The sequence below is a fragment of the Pyrus communis genome, chromosome 13 (genome assembly GCF_041283825.1).
Source record: "Pyrus communis isolate YQ-2024b chromosome 13, ASM4128382v1, whole genome shotgun sequence".
NCBI classification, from domain to species: Eukaryota; Viridiplantae; Streptophyta; class Magnoliopsida; order Rosales; family Rosaceae; genus Pyrus; species Pyrus communis.
This window is the reverse complement of record NC_142577.1, coordinates 20,567,272-20,586,080: the sequence shown is the minus strand read 5'-3', so window position 1 is coordinate 20,586,080 and position 18,809 is coordinate 20,567,272. Positions and strand designations below refer to the sequence as shown.

The 18,809-nt window shown below is 38.5% G+C and overlaps 3 protein-coding genes and 1 non-coding gene across 9 annotated transcripts; 2 read left to right on the top strand and 2 right to left on the bottom strand.

Moving 5' to 3' along the window:
- Positions 1–308: 308 nt before the first annotated feature.
- On the bottom strand, positions 309–2,853 carry LOC137736177 (proline-rich receptor-like protein kinase PERK3). The gene is made up of 7 exons (XM_088683598.1): positions 2,300–2,853; positions 1,866–2,080; positions 1,575–1,701; positions 1,407–1,478; positions 1,144–1,327; positions 929–1,061; positions 309–701 (listed from the first exon to the last, which is right to left on the bottom strand). Exons 1-7 carry the CDS (start codon positions 2,454–2,456, stop codon positions 456–458), a joined length of 1,134 nt encoding a protein of 377 aa, XP_088539724.1. The 5' UTR covers positions 2,457–2,853; the 3' UTR covers positions 309–455.
- A 4,474-nt stretch (positions 2,854–7,327) lies between these two features.
- On the top strand, positions 7,328–12,977 carry LOC137737336 (putative serine/threonine-protein phosphatase 2A regulatory subunit B'' subunit TON2). 3 transcript variants are annotated; one of them, XM_088682715.1, is made up of 13 exons: positions 7,328–7,720; positions 8,448–8,539; positions 8,722–8,784; positions 8,878–8,976; positions 9,107–9,265; positions 9,393–9,464; positions 9,627–9,759; positions 10,397–10,461; positions 10,588–10,663; positions 11,052–11,153; positions 11,338–11,527; positions 11,963–12,225; positions 12,412–12,977. In XM_088682715.1, exons 1-12 carry the CDS (start codon positions 7,582–7,584, stop codon positions 12,201–12,203), a joined length of 1,431 nt encoding a protein of 476 aa, XP_088538841.1. In that variant the 5' UTR covers positions 7,328–7,581; the 3' UTR covers positions 12,204–12,225; positions 12,412–12,977. The 3 variants fall into 3 exon arrangements, with proteins under 3 accessions (XP_088538841.1, XP_068332886.2, XP_088538842.1); XM_068476785.2 differs by lacking the exon at positions 12,412–12,977 and having other exon boundaries at positions 11,963–12,406; XM_088682716.1 differs by lacking the exon at positions 12,412–12,977 and having other exon boundaries at positions 11,706–12,406.
- Positions 11,728–11,849, top strand: LOC137738538 (small nucleolar RNA snoR104). The gene has a single exon (XR_011068981.2). It is a non-coding gene; the product is annotated as a small nucleolar RNA snoR104 (small nucleolar RNA).
- Positions 11,960–15,427, bottom strand: LOC137737338 (RING/U-box superfamily protein). Of its 4 annotated transcripts, none has more exons than XR_015954848.1 (6): positions 15,007–15,427; positions 14,795–14,914; positions 14,648–14,708; positions 14,277–14,530; positions 13,131–13,968; positions 11,960–12,931 (listed from the first exon to the last, which is right to left on the bottom strand). XR_015954848.1 is itself a non-coding variant. In XM_068476786.2 (5 exons), exons 1-5 carry the CDS (start codon positions 15,351–15,353, stop codon positions 13,899–13,901), a joined length of 849 nt encoding a protein of 282 aa, XP_068332887.2. In that variant the 5' UTR covers positions 15,354–15,427; the 3' UTR covers positions 11,960–13,898. The 4 variants fall into 4 exon arrangements, 2 of the variants coding, with proteins under 2 accessions (XP_068332887.2, XP_088538843.1); XR_015954849.1 differs by having other exon boundaries at positions 14,648–14,705; positions 15,007–15,426; XM_068476786.2 differs by having other exon boundaries at positions 11,960–13,968; positions 14,648–14,705.
- Between the last annotated feature and the right edge of the window lie 3,382 nt (positions 15,428–18,809).

Genomic DNA, 18,809 nt, shown 5'->3' with positions numbered 1-18,809 from the left:
TCATAATGTTAAAACTCATGATTTTTTATTTGTTGTGAACTAAGTGGGCAATTCTTAATCATACATCAATATATAATGTATGATACATAGTATTTTTAATGAATCACATTCACGGGTTAAATTATATTTGATTTCTCAAACGCATACCATAATTTATTAAATTCAATAATGCATGTAATATATTGGTATATTTAGAAATTACGCAAAATTTTGTGACGTAAAACAGCCTTGGTACACTAGTACATGAGTTAGGTGTAACCCAGTACGAGATATTTGAAAGAAAAAAAAAAAAAAACTAGAACAAGATATGTTACCCTCACTTTTTGTAGTTCCCATTGCTTATATATTGAAAATATTCTTCAAGAAAATAAGCAAGAGTGGAAGTGATCATTCTAATAATAGTTTCGAACTCTCTTCCTCCTCCTAATAATAGTAAAAATATTTAAAAAAATTATTCAAGTAAATAGTACACTACCAAGAGTGATAGTATCAGTTCCCTCACCCATGACTGTTGTCATTGACATTTCTTTCTCCTGAATCCTTTCAAGCTCCATTACAACCATCTCCATCTTCGGCCGCCTTTTTGCCGGAAAACTCATGCATTGCAGTGTCAGCCTGATCAAGTCCCTCATTCCCTCTGCTGTGAAGCTTCCAGCTAGCCGGCGGTCCGCTAGGTTATTTGAACTCAGCCATGATTCCACCTTCACAATGTTCAAAATATTATTGAGAAGACAAATAGTAACCTTTAACTAGCATATGTATAGAGACATTGCAAAGTTATGTGACCACATCTCTTAGAGAGCGGAGATTCACTCCCACAGGTGAGTCTACGTTTAAAAGAGATGTGATCAACAATGTAGTCGATAAATGGGGTGCAAAAATAGTTTCATTATATCGACAATTAAAGTGCATGCATGCTTATTCATACCCATTGAAATAAGCTTTCATTTGATCCCAAGAAGCCAATGTGCAAAGCCTCCTGTCCAGTTAGAAGCTCCAAAGCGAAAACCCCAAAGCTGTACACATCACTCATTTCGGAGGTAACCCCGGATGATCCAGCCCTATCACATGCATTGTTAGCTTCTGAATATGAATGAAAGCGCCAAAACAAAAACCGAGTTCATTCAGAAGGCATCGAATTACTCTGGATCTTCGAAAAAATTGACACTAGATGTGCGTGAAGGACCTGCTTCTTCAATCTTCTCCAGCAGTTTTGAGATCCCTGCATCTGCAACCTTAGCAGTGAAGTTCTCGTCAACCAATACATTGGCTGTTTTGAAGTTTTTGTGTACTATGGGAGGCTTTAGTCCGTGCAAGTGGGATAAACCTGCAAAATTAGAGGCTTAAAATCTTCAAACATGGTTCTTAATCTCTTCGTTTGTTATGGAGTTCCCATTCGATCTTACCTTTCGCAGCACCTAAAGCTATTGATAGCCTTTGCTTAAACTCGAATTTAGTTGATGGCTCCGATCTAGTATCTGCCACAAATTGAATAGCATCTGAAACATCCTCATAAAACCAGTACTACGCACGCGCGCGCACATATGATCAGTGAAAAAGGTAAAAAGAGTTACCATATAGGTGATTGCAGACGCTGCCACTTGGTAAATACTCATAAACCAGTACTTGAAATCCACTTTCCTGGCAGTAACCGAGAATTCTAACTAAATGTCGATGATGAATCTCCGACAAGTATGTCACCTGTTGCCACATTGCCAAGTAATAACTTGTCACTATGAACCCCTGACACTATCTTCATTTTCCGCTTAGCAAACGATTGGTTAAGCAACTATGTACGAGCTGCATTATGTAATGCACATAAATATAGAGCAATATATTTCTTATTCTTTCCTGATCAGTTATACCTGTGAGACAAAATCTTGTCTAGGAGCACCAGACCTCCGTTTGATAGCCACAACAGTCCCATCACGCAGCAATCCTTTATAAACCAGGCCAAAGCTTCCATATCCCAGCAGACTGCTTTCATCAAAATGCTTGGTTGCCTGGTCTAACTCCCCCATTGTGAAAAGCCTCGGCCCATGTCTTGCTTCCGAGCCTGGCCCACCCCTATTCCATTCCACTGACAATGGTGGGGAGCAAGGTATCAGAGTGATTAACAAACACTACACCCATCGATTAGCCAATGTAGCATAATTTTCTTTCGACAAATGCGATATTCAGAACTACTCTAATAACGAGAAGCGGGATTCAAATTTGGGTGCAAAGAGGCACACGCTGCCATGGCTAACTAACGTACATTTGCAGCTCATGTGAAAAAAGAAGAAGACAAGAGTCTTACCTATTGCAGATGGATCTGAGGAACCCGTTTCAGAGTTCTTGTTCGAAAAACTCTTGCAATGGTTCCTGCAGAACCACACGAATGCGATGACGACTACGAGCAAGGCAAGTGCCCCAGCGGCACCTCCTCCAACTATAGCAGCAGATGGCTTTGGCATTTCAGCAAGTTGGAATCAAGCAACTAGTCATATATGTGGCAGCACAATAACTTATAAGACTTAATATTATACTTTCAGTCTTTGGCACCAGAAAAAAGACATGGAAATTTGAATTTATATTGCTTGTGGGGTTTTGGTGCAGACAAAGAGCTGAGAAATGCTAACTGGCTGATCTCATGAGAAATGCTAACTGGCTGATCTCAAGAATCTACTTAGAAAACAAGAACTTTGGGAAGAATCAATGCTGCTAAAATCTAAACAAACAGATCAGAAAGACAACTAATTGCTTGTTCCTTTTTTTTTTTTTTTTTTTTTAACATTGTGCCCCACTTTGTTTCAGCATCTCATCACAATGACAGTGAAGAAAGCCCCACCACTGAAGAACATTTGTCCTTTCAAAACCCCCCTCCCATTCCATCCCCCACCCCCTTTTTATCTAAGTCATGGCTTTTCACACTCTCGTTTTCTTCTACACTTTAAATCTTTATTTTATACGACGGTGAGAGAATAAAAGTGCGGAAATCACTTTGCTTAAATGTGATGAGGTAAGGGGGTGATTTATGAAACCATGTAGGGAAAGAAGGACTAAAGCAGAAATTATTATTACTCTTTTCTCTTACTGATGCTACAGTTGATGTTAGTTTATATTTGGCATTGCTGATGACAACAGAAAAACTTCACTTTACGTCACTGTAAATTTCAAATTTAATAAAAAGTTAGAAAATTGATGCATGGCAAAGACTTTTGTCAAGTAAAAGAGATGATTCAGCTTAAGTTCATACAAAAAAAGATAAAGTAAAAAAAAATTGAAAAATCTTTATGAGGCTAGTTGAGGGTTGTTACCTACCGTAAAATAGTTTGATTTTTACCATGAATATGCGGACAGGTTTGAGAGTGACCGTTGGACAGTGGAAGATATAATAATTAATGAAAAAGGTTCAAATTTAAGAAATTTTTTAATATGCTTCCAGATATTTTATACATTGAAATTTTAACTATCAGATATCATATCTTTGATCAAGAATCTAACAATCAAAATCTCAATGTTATAAATCTCCGGAACATACTAAAATATTCGCAAATTCAAAAGAAAGATAAAAAGGTAGTTACATCAATCACTTACTGTATCAATTCCAACTCCCTCTTTCTCTCTCTTCCATGAATTCACTCCCATGAACATCCTTTTTGCCTCATTTTCTGTCATCTGATCTGGAAAGAGAGGGAGGGCAGTCCCTATATTTGTATAAAGATGAAGTCCTCCTCTCTTCCTTTAGATGGGGTCATTTGACAGCTGATCCAACAGCACATTATATATCAGACCGCAAGTTTCCAAGCTACATGTCCTTGGTTTTTTATTGTTACACATTTGTGTGTGTATGTGTGTGTAGCATTTCTGTTTTGGAAAAATGGGGGTAGTCTTAAAATTTCTTTCCCTTTGCCTGCTTTTGTAACTATTTATATTTAGAGCAATTTGGTTGAGCTGTGCGGATTGTTGGTCGGGAAGGCTACTGAGCTGTAAGTCTCCTTCCATTTTATTAATTCAATTTGTTTGTTTTCCTGAAATTTATGTTTGTGTTGTTGGTTTGGCTGGAAAGGGAGAGAAGTGATTGGAAAGAGGGTTGTCATCTTGTGCAGGTCTATTTCACACACTGTAATAATAAAAGGGTTTTTGTCGGGAAGGCTGGATTTTCTTAAATTTGGCTTCTTGGTAGTCGGTGGTGGATTCAGTAAATTTTCCTCCTAAGAGTAAGATGCGGTACTTTATTTTAGTCAGTTGTTTCTACGAGACGTTTTGTTAAACATCTTACTCTCGTGACATTCATGCTTAAGAGAAACATTCGATGGACGTTGGACAATTTCGTGTATAACAATAGTGGAGTGGGGAGATTACATGCACTGGACCCTAAGTGGATCCGTAACTAGTAATGGGTATCTACGAACTTTAAAACAAGGCAATCACATTTGTAACACATGGGTTTACGAACCTGTTGTGTCTTTGTCTCTCGTCGCGTGAACAAACACCGAGACCAAAACATGTACTACAACCATAGAGAGAACCAACTGATTATGTGTACACAAGAAACCAGAAAGGAAAAGATACCTGCAGCAGCACCTGAACTCGAAGCCATCGCAGCAAGCTTTCAGTGATCCTTCTCTTCTCTTGCAGATTAACAAGAGCTTGACTCACATATAGGTTTTGGTCCAATATGAGTGTTTGTTCTGTGTGAAGAGAGGTCACTATATATATATACATAATACATATAGACTTTACCAAAACAGATTAGGATTTTCTATCAAAATCCTCATAGGAAACAAATACTTGTTTCCGTGTCTTGCAATCTGATCCCAATGCTAAACAAAATCCTTCTTTGTCAAGGATCAGCATTCCTTTCATCAACAAGACTTTCTATCAAAATTGAATACCTATAACTGGTCCTAAAACTTCTCTATCTCATACTCATATTCTTACACCTGGAACACCAAAGTTTTACTCCTTGGACTCCTGCTTAAATGTTCTTCAGTGTCTGTGTTGCTGCTGCTAGGCATTAGGTCAAGGAGAGTCAAAGTGGTACCATAAAAGCCATGCATGCGTGGGAGGATTGAAATGACCAATGAAAACTGGCTGCTGAATCGCCGATGCAGGACCGTAAGCAAATAATCTATTACACATTTTAAGCCTTCTTTCTTCTTCTTCTTCTTCTTCTTCTTTGTTTTATTTTTCTCATAAATCAAGATACATAGACCATATTTCTGAAAAGAATTTGACGCATTAAGTTATTAGATGGAAAACTGAAAGTGATTGTCATATGAACATATTATCCTGTTACATTATGCAAGAAATTATTTAATAATAAAATATGTAAAATACTACCTTGTATCGAAGGAGAATAACTTGTTTAGGAGCATTCAGAGTTCGACATGTCATGCGCGATGCTTAGCAAAACTTTTATAATAGTATGTTAATTTTATCCAACTTACAGTAGTTTCCCTCACTGTAAAAACTATTCTGTTTGAAGTCCACATGATGCAACTTCGACAAATCCCACTTGGTAGTTGGTAGGTTTAAGAATCAATTGTGAATTCTATTTGAAGTCGACATGATGCAACTTCGACAAATCCCACTCGGTAGTTGATAGGTTTAAGAACCAATTGTTACATTTGCCCATGTGAAATTACAAATAACAATCACGTTGATTTGGACATGTCTCTTGGGCCCCGCAAGGGTTTGTGATTATCACGATGTGACCCAACCACGGTCTCAACGTGGACTATTTGGACAAAGAAATGTTGAATATTAAATGGAAAATAATTAGGCCCATTGAGAAGTGTTTTTAAAAATGAAAACTAATAAAAATAGTTTGAAAATTTTGAGTTTTAACGATAAAGATAAAATAAAGGGTAAAACGAATATTACCAAGATTGATTTTTTTAGTGTAAAAATATGATTTTTCGTTAAAGTGAACAATATCTAGAGCTTTTTGTTAAGTTCTTTTTTTTTAAATAATTGAAAAAGCTTTTAGCAAAAATAATTTTGGTTTCTAAAAGCACTTAATGTGCTCTTTCTTGCACTTGTATTTTAATTAAAGATTGGTACAATAATATTTTCTCAAGAAGCGATTGAAGTCATTTTAGAATTGCTTTCAACCAAGTTCATTGTCTTTCTTAGTACAATGAAAAAGGGAATAAATTAAAGTAAAAATATGAATAAAAAAGAAAGAAATGTACCATTATTAATGAAAACAAGTCGTTTTGATTTTATTGGATGTCTCTAATTGGACGAGAAAATATAATGTTTGTTCCACGCGAGTATGAGAGATTTATCGTTTTCAGTATGCTTCACAAGTTATATATGTTGATGGACTTTGTATAACGTAAAATGTTAAGTTTGTGACATTCGCAAGATTGCTCTAGTCACTAAATGTAAGTGAATATGTAGAGCAATAGAGATAAAGAAGTAAACACAAAATATACGTGATTCCTTCTAAGTTGGGCTACGTCCATGAGAGTAGATGAGTTCTCATTAATAGTAAAGAGTTTACACAATACATAGGTTCAAGTATAATCATCATTAGTGAGTTCTAATGATGAGTTTAAGTACAATAATGACATTAGGATTATTTGTAGGAGAATGATTTCCTTTTATAGTTGAGGGGAGGCTCTAGCTTCCGTCTGAGATTGATGTGAAACTCTAAAAGTTTTATTTTGATGTTAACACGTGTCATGTTGTGATTGACCTCCTAGTTGGAGAGAAACTCTTGTGCTTTGGCAAAGGGTGCTTCAACACGAATCCTTCAATAGGTTCTTAAAGGTATGAAGTTAACCAGTGCTCAGTAATTTTGGGATTGATGAAGTATGATACAAACAATGCTCTCTCAAGTTTCTTAGTGAAGAAAACTTCTCGGTTGAGGACTTGCAAAACCGAAGTCACTGAATAATTACAAAATTTATAAGTACCGAAGTGTAGTGTCATATAATGAGAGTCCTTCTAAGTCTCTAAGTGAGGAGTTACTGAAGAAGGTGCTTTAACTATCGTCGAGTCACCAGAGATCAAAACATTTTTGGTAGTGCTCACTTTTCGTTTATGTTTCAGCCCAAGGCCGTCTTTCTAAATGTTAAGCCTTGCAAGCCCACGACCTTATAAGCCCAGGATATTTTGAGTCGTGGACAATACTTGAGATTTAATCTCTATTTCTTACTTCAGTATTTTTTTTTTTTTTTGTTGACAAACGATATTATCTACACTAAGAGGATGAGAAAGTGGGGCTAAGTCTCACAATGAGTTAGAAATAATGTAGTTCAAATTCATCTTTAGCGAGAATTGAATCTAAAACCTCTTACTTATAAATAAAGAAGAATACTATTAGACCGTAGTAGTAAATGACAATATATCTTTAGTTAGGTTAATATATCCAATCAAATTTTAAGCAACGAACGTGACCTTTCGGGTTTCAATCCTAAAGCTTAGTGACCAAGTCCTCTTTCCCAGTTTCTCTATATCTCCACTATCCTCGGCAGATCAGAGCTCAAAGCTCAAAGCTAAGATTTTTATATATGCCCGTGGCAGCTAGGGCTTTGTTCAGCGAGTATAACCGCGCGCGGACTCCGAGTTGGTCCGATTTCAGCAATGTACAGTGGGTCCAGCGACGGCGAAGGCCATGAGGCCGCGCAGCGGAAGATCCCTCCGGCCTCCTCCATGCTCTGGGTCCGTAACCTCCGCCGCTTCATCGGATCCGGTGCCGGACTCGGATCCGAAGCCCTCATGGGTATTTTTCTTCTCACCTCTCTCTCTCTCATTTCCGTGATTTCTTTCAAATTTCCTTTTTTTCTTGTCGAATTTAAAGTTTTTGAATTAGGGTTTAGATTAGAACCATGTGTTACGCATTTGGGATTTTGGGTGCAGTTGGTAATTTATGCCCCCCTCTTTGTTTTAGAGATAATCAACTGTTATTAAGCTGTTTTCGTAGTGATTAGAACTTGCTTTAGGACTAATAAATCAAGTGTTAGCTAGATAAGATAATCGAAACAGCACAAATATGAAGGAAAAAGGTTTCTGCTACCTTAAAGTTTCAATTTTTTTGAAGTTGGGAGAATGATGTCAATTTATCAGTTGTTCGAATGGTTTTATTTAGGTATGCATTACACATTCTACTGAGCCAATGATTCATGTGTGCTAGCGAATTTCGAAGAGTTCAGCTTCGTTTTCTATCTTCGGTCTTTAATATGCAAGTGTAAGGCACCTGTTCATTGACTACTTGAGTCCTTCCCCGAGTTTTTAGTAGGTACTGGGTCGCTGTAATTTGCTTTTATGAGCCCTTCTGTGGGTGTGCACGCTTGAGATCGAAACCAAGTTTTTAGTTTCTAAACTTGCCAGTTGCTATATAAATTGCTGAGACATGCTCTGATGCTACTGAGGCGGATTAGTTCATACATATGCCAATATTCTCTGCCTGAGATTTAATCAAGCGTTTTGTATTCTTTTATTCCGTGCAGAGCTTGAAACAAAGAGAATCTTGCTTGATATTTTCAAAGAGAAGCAACAAAAAAGTGCTGAAGCTGGCACAATCCCGAGTTTTTACAAGAAGGCATGTAGTAGGATTTTTGTTGTATTTCAATGATTCTGTTCGTGGTTGGGAATCTGAGGAGGAAGGGATTAATTTTTCGTGATGGAAAATTGACAATCTTTAATACATTTTTGTTCTGAACCCTTCTAATGTTCTCTCTTCTTGGTCCGTTTTGACTTTGCACTGTCTTTCCATTCTTTCAGAAACCTGAAGAAGGATCTATTAGTCAGAGGGTCCAGGGGCTGGCAAAATATCGGTTTTTAAAGGTAATCATCTAGATTTTCATTCCTGATGATTATTGTTTTATTGTGTTGCCTAAGCATCTGACTTTATCGGTGGCATTTACGTTTGTTTTGCAGAAGCAATCAGATCTTTTGCTGAATGCGGATGATCTAGATGCTATGTGGGTGTGCTTAAGGGAAAATTGTGTGATTGATGATGCAACTGGTGCAGAAAAGGTCTCTGGTAACTGTGACATTTTTTTATTATCTGCACTTCAATTTATGGCTTTGATTAATTATAAATTTTTGGTTGCATAGTTACTTATCTGCCTAATGTTTATAAGTTCCCTTATTTATCATCTTGTAGATGAACTATGAGGACTTTTGCCACATTGCCTCTGTATGTACGGAGCAGATAGGGACTAAATGCCGGCGCTTTTTCAGCCCTTCAAATTTTATGAAATTTGAGAAAGATGAACAGGGAAGAATTGCCATTCTGCCCTTTTACCTTTATGTGATGAGAACGGTGGGTATAATTGATAATTAATTCCACCAGGCTTTTTCTTGCATCCTTTTGAAGACTTGAAAGTATGCAATATATGACTACTGAATTGTGCGAGTCTCGAATGCTACTTACTATTTGTTGCTTCCAGGTGTCACTTACTCAAGCTCGAATTGACATGAGCGAACTTGATGAGGATTCTGATGGTTTTCTTCAGCCTCATGTATGAACTTGTTGCAATTTTCAGCATCTAAGTGTTATATTTGAAAGTTGAGCTTTTTTCTTTAGCTACCTCATTTTTCTGTTTGATATTTAATAGATTTTTTTTATGCATTATCTTTTTCCATCTTCTCTTATTATTGTAATGGTTTTGCTCTTTCTTCAGGAAATGGGAGCCTATATACGAGGTCTTATACCTAATCTAGCGCAATTACGGGACATGCCTTCAGGCTTTAGTGCAATGTATTGCCGCATAGCTGCACAAAAGTTCTTCTTCTTTTGTGACCCTCATAGACGAGGTTTGCCAAAGTTACACGTCAATACCTATTCATTTATTGCTGTTATGTTTTGCATTACAGTCAAAGTTCTAAAAGATGCTAGACACTAGTTGGGTGGTGGATTGGGGCCTAGTGCCTAGGTAGCTAGGTGGACTAGGCTAATTTAAGTAAACTTATTATATATTCTATAAATAAGTGTCTGCTTATACTTAAAAAATACATAACTGTATTGGAATACAAAATTGAAAAATACATAACTGTATTGGAATACAAAATTGAAAAATAGAATGATATACAGAACATATTGAAAACATGGGGAACCAAAATATAGTAAGTGTTAATCCAAGTATTCAACAAGTCTATTACAATTTATTAAAAAAATAAAATGCAAAATGAAAGTTATCTATTTTCTGTCTAAGTGAGTCGCTGCGGGCGCCTAAGAAGGTCTAGGCACCCTTTCTTAATTTTCAAACGCCTGCCTAGAGCCTAGGCAGGGGCCGGGCGGATATTTTTAGAATAGTGATGACAATATATAAAATCACAAGCCTCTCCACTCATTGCCAATAGGTTTTGGGTTGGATGCTCTAACTTTAGAAGATACCAGATTTTAAATTCTTTATTTAATGGTTGAAAAAAAAATATTATTTTTTTCATACAGGAAAAGCCTGCATAAAGAAGGTGTTGTTGAGTAATTGTCTCCAGGAACTAATGGAACTGCACCAGGTAGGTAGTGAAAGAATTTGTGAAAACTTGCTATGTTATAAATTGCATCATCTTCATTGGGTGCCAATAAGACATCCAATTCTGATCTTATGCTAACTATATGTCCTGAACTTTATTCTATATTAGGAAAGTGAGGAAGAAGTCACTGACAATGAGCAAGCTGAAAACTGGTTCTCTTTGACATCCGCCCAGCGCATATGTGGTGAGTAGTTTTCACATTTAAACTTTCATTCCATGTCCCCGGGTTCCATTGGCATTCCTCTTTTGCTGTTGTTAAATGGATTGTCTTGTACATGTGGCGTATTTATGCTGCTGTTAAAGTGTAGTATGAGGATTCCATTCTAGAGTGAGATGATTATCTGCAGTCTTGGCTTGCCATTACCTTGTCGTGATTTCGTTTCACATTCTTGAGTCTCGAAGTCATTATTGTGTTCTAGATATATTCCCAACACAAGAATTTGCCAATGTTAAAATCCTAGGCTCAGTATGGTAATCTTTACACTCAAGCTCAAGATAAATGTGGTGATCATAATTGAAAACTTTAACACTACTGTAATTCGATTGCTGATTGCAACCCGTGCTTTCTGTAGACATGTTCATTGCTCTAGATAAAGATTCGAGTCAATCATTGAGCAAGCAGGAACTTCGAGAATATGCGGATGGGACATTGACTGAAATTATCATTGAAAGAGGTGGGCCTAGAAAATTTGAATCCAGTGTTTGTACTATGTACATGTTCATTTACTTCAAAATGCTAAGGAATCAATATGGAATTCTATTTCTGGGGATGCCCCCATCTGATATATTATAATGCATTTTGTATTTACATTTTTAGATTCGTTTATTCATGCGTTGCATTTGATATGACCTCAACAGTGTTTGACGAGCACGTTCGGCGTGGAAAAAGTGGAGGAAGTTCTAGGGAAATGGACTTTGATAGTTTTCTAGACTTTGTCCTGGCCTTAGAAAACAAAGACACCCCAGAGGGCTTAACATATTTGTTTCGATGTCTTGATCTTCAAGGAAGGGGTTACCTTACAACAGCTGATATACACTCTCTTTTCAGGTAAATATTCTTCTGTTTTTGACTTGTTTGTGGGGGACACTTATCAGAAACCCAAAAGAAAATGAAAACTTTATTTGGTGGTAGAACTTCTGTTGTCAAAAGTTTGTTCTGTGCTTTGCTTGGCTGCTGGTGCAAAATTTAAGTATTGCCTTTTGCCATGATCTGTGTAACCAAGCAGAGCCAAATATGGAAGTAAAGAAGAGAAGCATCTGAAAGTCGGGATGTTACCTGATACAAACTTCCTACAGAAAAGCCTCTGTAGTATTTTCCTGCTTGCAGTACTTGAGCAATATCTGCAAGTCTCAGATTATCAGAGACATGAATATTCTAACGAGTTTTAACTACTATAAATTTTTCAATGCTATTTGCTTCAGCACTGATTCCTTTGTATGTTGTGTCAGCTGAAAGATCTTATCTCGTGGTTTTGTGAAACAGGGATGTACATCAGAAATGGATCGAGGGTGGAAACTACGAATTGTGTATTGAGGATGTAAGGGATGAAATCTGGGACATGGTTAAACCAGCTGATCCACTGCGGATTACATTGGCTGATTTACTAGCTTGCAAACAAGGCGGCACTGTTGCCAGCATGCTCATAGATGTGCGCGGTTTCTGGGCACATGACAACAGAGAAAATCTTCTCCAAGAAGAAGAGGAACCAGAAGAAGAATCGTAAATACACTAGGAGGACTCGAAAGGTTGCCCCTTTGGCTACACTAACAAATTTAGATGGATTTTCTGTGTGTTTGGTTTTTGGTTTTTGGTTTTTTAAGTTTTGTTTGTTGAGGAGATGAATTGCCTTGAACTGTAGCTATCATTGTAATATTGTGTTAGTTAATGTGAAATGTAAAATAACAACTATAGCTAATTGTTGCAAAATGCAGACGTCAGTACCTTAGGGTTAAGGGTTTAGTAGCGGCCTGGGTGATTCTGAACTTGCTATGTACGTCATAGAGTACTGTTGCACTCGAAAAGTGCGTTGTTCATCGCATCAAAGGCTGGTACCATCAGGACAGAGGAGATTGAAGCATTGAAGCAATGGAGGAAAGTAGAGCTGACAAAAAATGCTTAAAGAGAGTGCCTTCAACTGCAGAATTGACAATGTCCTGGATCAAACTTGAAGCAGCGAGTTGCAATTAAGTTGCAAAAACTGAGGGTGCACATGTTCTAATATGTGGGAGCGGGGCTTAGAAAAGTTTGGCTATTGTCAACCTTTCTTCTGTGCTTTGCTTGGCTGCTGATGCAAAACGCGATTATTGCTTTTCGCCATGATCTGTGCAACCCAGCAGAGCCAAATATGGAAGTAAAGAAGAGGATCATCCAAAAGCCGGCATGTTACCTGATACAAACTTCCTCCAGAACCATGAGTTGTATAGAGGATGTAAAGGACAAAATCTGGGACATCTGCAGGCGGAAGCATTCTCATTCTATAAAAGCTTCATTCCGACAATTTAACTATGGTAATTTACAAATTTAACATAACTAAAAAGAGGTCTTAGTCCTCCAAGACCGAAATTGTCCCATAAAATTCAATTACAAGGATCACAATGCAGCAGTAGGTTTAAAACAAATTTTTGTGACTTCAAAGCGTTAGGCACTTTACCCGTTTCGTTGGTTGCCATGGCGTTTGCTTGATATGGCAGACTCTTGCATTTGGAGATTTTTAACTTGCTGAGGACACAAGGGGTTGCAGGAGAAAGACCCAGGAGCATCCAACCTAGTACTGATGATAGCCAGATTCGTGTGTTGCGCTTGATGATCTGTATTGTGGAACCCATGATTGTCAGTTGGTTATTTGAGAAAATAAGAAACACCGGTGCCATTTGCATAGGATATTTTTCGCATTCTTTCACAACTGCAGATCAGGGCCTTATAATTTGCTCTCAAGCTTCAGTCATAAGCAGGATATCCCAATGTCGACGGTCTGTCCTCTTCACACTATCCCATAGACACAAACATCTCACGAATCTCATGACAACAAGGACCATGTAACTCAAATCCCTTTCCTTTTACGTAACCTTGTTGCTTGAAGAAAGCAGAAGCTAATCATTGTGCCAAACAAGGATCCACTAAGCAACTACAGCAGCTTGCATGAGATTGTGAGCTCATAAGTAAATCAGGCCCGCTTCTTGAATCCTTACACTAGCTTGTGGCATAAAAGAAACTTCAAATTTTGTTGCAGTTAAACATTAAACCCCTCGTAAACCATTGCTCTTTACATTCTCTAACGACCCAGCAGATGCATCACATGACTTAGCTGAGCAAGCAGTTGGCCACTTTAACTTCCCTGTTGAGGAGTCCCCCGATATTCACACAGGTGTTCCAATGCATAGGCAAGATCAGAAATTAGTATCAAGTTTCTCGCCAACATTCAACGCAAGCTTTTATACTCAACCACTGCGTCATAGGTTTCCAAGTTGAATGGACTCTCTGCAAAACATCTGAAGGGAAATTGTTTCCAATTAGAAAGCATTTACAAGCGAAGCACAAATGGAAACTAACTTACTTACACCTCTAGGAGTGTCTATAGAGAGATCTATTTAAGAGAAATAAAAAAAGAGTTTTGGTATAGACCTACTAAGGTACGCTGCTGCATCTCACATGATAAAGATAGCCTAAGACACCAATGTAATATGGAGCTCGCACCAAACACAAATGACATTGAACAAAACAAGCTGATGCAAAACCTCGATTCCAAAATGGCATTAAACAATTGAAAAACTACGACGCTTTTCAAGTCAATAATTACCTTAACTCGTGCCAAAACACGTCAGTTCGATCAACTAGAAAAGGGCGCAACAACGCAAGGGGGTCACCTCGGACATCACACTGTCCTGGAAGGACCTGATCCTTATTTTCAAGGCTTGCAATGAAGAGTGAGGTGGCCACATGAACAATAATAGATGGATCTCCGTCTCCAAGAAGAGCCTGCAACTCCCTCCGAATCCATGGCTCTATTCTTTGCAAGATTCTCTCTTTTACACCATCGTTTATGGGTACACTCTAGAATTTCAAAATCAAAATACTCAATTCAATCAGTTTACCATTTCTTCACTAATTAGTCATTCAAATTTCAGGATATAAATTCGAACAAAGAGTGAGTAACAGCGATACACTAACCACTTGAAGACGATTTCTTGAAGCCGAAGGAACAGCTTGCAATCGTCTGTCATATACACTGCTTACAGAAAAGAAAAGTTCAAACAAAATCAAAATAAACCAAGTTCGAAAAATTAGCAAACAATAAAATTCAGAGAAAAGTGTTACCTAGCTCGCCATTGGAGCTTTCTCTCCGCAACCGTATCAGGACCGACCGATCCTGGTCGTCCAAACGATCGCCGCCACGGCATCGGCCTTGATCGCCGCCGTTCACTACTACTCACATGCCTAATTAAACACAAAATAGCAAAATTTGAGCTCGGAATTGCAAATTTAACGAAACCGGTGGATCAAAAACTAAAATGTCACAAAATTCAGACCTTGGAGGATGCTCTTCGTGTTGAAGGCCGAAGCTTCTAGCACTAGAAGTGCGATTCAAAGGAGGTAAATGTTCTTTGTGGAAGCTTCGGGAAGAGAGGCTGATTTGCGAGAACCAGGAGTCGAAGTCGGCGTTGCAGAGAGGGCATTTTCGTCTCAAATTGCTCCACTTCCGGATGCAACGGACGCAGTACGCGTGGTTACAGGACGAGAGCACCGCTGCGCTGCGAGCTTCCACGGCAACCAAGCATATTGGACAGTTTTGCCCGCGGATTGCCGGCAATATTACCCTCCGCAGCCGCTTCTCCCGGCCGCTTATCCTCGTCGGTTCTCTTAACGAGAAGTCCATCACGCCTCTCTGAAAGAGTCTGAAAGAGGAGAGAGAGAGAGAGAGAGAGACACGGCCCGGAAAGAATGACAATTTATTTAAAGGAGATCTGAAGTATTTATACTCGATATTCGTGGGTCTCCGGTTTTGAAATTTGGATTTTGACCGGTTGTAATGTAAGCTCAATACCCTATATTAGAAGTTCTAAAATACACTAAGCGCTAGTTGGGTAGTGGGTTGAGGTCTAGTGCTTAGATGGTTAGGCTAGTTGGGCAGTGGGTTGGGGCATAGCGCCTAGATGGCTAGGTAGAGCCTAGGCGGACTATAATGATTTAAGTAAATCTATTGTATTTCGTGTAAATAAGTGTCTGTTTATACTTAATATATATATATATATATAATTTCATCATAAACTAGAAAATAAAATTACATATATATTATGAAGTATTGGAACATAATGAAAATATGAGGAGCAAACATATAATGTGTGTTTATTTAAGTGTTCAATAAGTCTCTTACAACTTATTGGAAACAATAAAATGCAAAAGGAAATTTATCTATTTTTTATCTAAGTGAGTTGCAACCTAGGCTGGTGTTTAGGCGGGTCTAGACAAGCTAGACGGGTGCCTCAGTAGGTCTAGGAGCCCTTTCTTAATTGTCAAACACCTAGGCATTAATCGGGGCAGTGACCAGCCGCCTAGCGCTTAGGCGAGGATTTTTTAGAACAATCATTAGAAGTGTGTATACTGATCCTGCAGCTGCATATCTTAGACCCTAAAACAACTCATGTTACAAGATTGAAACGTACGTTCATCGTGTAGTGCTAAGTAGCCTAAATTTATAATTGTTTTTTTTAATAAACAATATTATTTACATTAAATGAGAGGAAGATCGATTAAGCTTCTCAATGGGCTAGCAATAATGTAGTTCAAATTTTCCTTTGACGAGAATCGAACTTAAGACCTCTCACTTACAAGTGAAGAGAAATACTACACTGTAGTTGTCACACCTCAATCCCAACATACGTCCAAGATCAACTCGTGACGTCACCAATTACATGTATATCTAACATACCCCGCCTCCGGGATATGTGCAAAGCGCAACTCACGATCTAACTGCATAGTAATTTTCCGTAAACTTTATAGCTGCATCTAACCTCATTGTTAGATTGCCTACGTACCCTAAACAGGGATCAAGCCATTTGTAGTTCATCTTTCACTACACTCGAACATTCATCACATAAACTACAATGTCTCAACATAATACCATGATTTATGGCATCCAACACCTTAAGGAACATTCAACGAAGCACAATAATATTCTCTAGTCATCTTGCCATTCACCCACACATATGCATTCCAACACCATCCAATAATCACACCAATCAATAACACATACAATACACTGAAATGCAGGGCTAGAGCGACACAGTTTGGCCGAAGCCTACATCTCTGAAGCTGAAATCAAATCTAAGGAATTAACAAGTCAAATGATGCGATTTCGGACCACTCAATGAAATCCATCAACATCGAGTTTCAGACCACTCAACGAAACCATGACACCAAAGGGGATTCCGGACCACTCAATGAAATCCAAACCAGGATACGATTTCGGACCACTTAACGGAACCACGGAGTAAAGGGATTTCGGACCTCTCAACGGAATCCAAGTGGATACGATTCTGGACCACTCAACGGAATCGTGGAGTACAATGCATATCGAACCACTCAATGAAATCCAAGCTGGATACAATTCCAAACTACTTAACGGAATCGCAGATCACGAAGGATTCCGAACCACTCAACGGAATCCAGACGGAGTAGGGAACTGGACCACTCAACGAAACCCCATCGAATACCTAGTTCCGGATCACTCAACGAAATTGAGTGGAAGGCCAAGGAATATATCAACGGCTCAAAGAAACAAAACATAAACCAAATGCTCAATTTACAAAGGCTCAACGAAATGAAACAAAGTACAAGTACAAAATTTAGAATAGCTCAACGAAACGAGAAATGAAATAATGATATGATATGTGAAACAAGTCTTGAAGCAACAAACCCCATAACAATGGGTTAATGGTCCACTTCTAGCCCTCACATATCATCACATCAAACTAATCAAGTGAATCAAACCACATTTCAAATATGCACGTCAAATCACATTTCATCATGTCATACTAATCATACAAATCAAACTGCATTCCACAAACGTTTTCAATGCATAAATCAAAACATACTTAATAAACAAGTATAATATAATACAATGCCACTAGTACACAAATCGAGTCATACGTCAACTGAGAAGACACGTCATCACGATGAGTCCATCAAGCTCCATGAAATCTCATCCGCACTCTAAGATAACCGACACGCTAGAAGAACTCAGCTAGTTGATTAAAAAGCCAACCGTCGATCAAGGTCGAGAGTAGGGTCCACAATCCTAGAAATCTAAACCGGAAGATCCGCCCATCAAATTTTTGATTCGTAACTTTCAAAGTCCACATTATTCTTCTAGAACAACGTACTAAAATTTCATTATGATCCAATGGTCAAATCTTCGCCAATCACAATTTCAAGTGGCGGTCAACATTTGATTTTTCAAACTTAGGAATCCAATTCGGGAAGATCCGTAAGTCGGATTCCCGATCCGTCAAGTTCAACTATCCTAAAATATTATGTACTATTACATATTTAAGTTTGGTGCCGATCCAACAGTCGGATCGTCAATTCATATAATAACCTTGTGGTGGCCAACTAGGTGGTCAACAATGAAACTATATTAAGACATAGGAATTCCACTAAACGGATATCAAATATGGAATCAAGGCATCAAAATTAGTCTTGAATGGTCAGGTGGGGTTTCGCCCACGCGCCGCCTCACACGGCAGATAGCTGCCCCGACTCGCTAGAAAATCCAACTAATTCCAAAAATTACCAAAATTCACATAATTGTAGATCTCAATGAGTAGAGCAAGTTTCATACCTGTGACCAAGGCCAATTTGGCCGGGAAAAGCTCCAATTTCCCTCAAACCCGCAAGAAATCCTTGAATTTGGGTGTTCTTAATTTGACTTCAAAACAGCTCCGCCGCCCCCAAAATTTTTTGGGCTTTGTTCTTAGCCTCCAGAGGATGCTAAAGGTGGTGGTGATCAAAGAAATTTGTTTTCAAATTTGGTGGATCGACAACTAAGAACCCGCGCATCCACCGATGCGGTTTCCACAATTTCAAGGCCAATTTGTATGCATTTTGGGGTGGAATTGGTAAAGGGAAGGCTAGGGGGTTGTTTCCAAGTGATGGATGGCGACGATTCACCGTGAAACGCCGTGTATGGTGTCGGAAAACTCGTGCTACCGCCGGGTCGAGTCGCAAAGGGTGCGAGTCAAGGATTCCCCCGCTTCCCCTTTCCCTCTTTTCCCCTCCTTTCTTTCTTTTTTGATTAGTCCATCCCCTCTCCTTTCCCTCCTTTCTCCTCTTT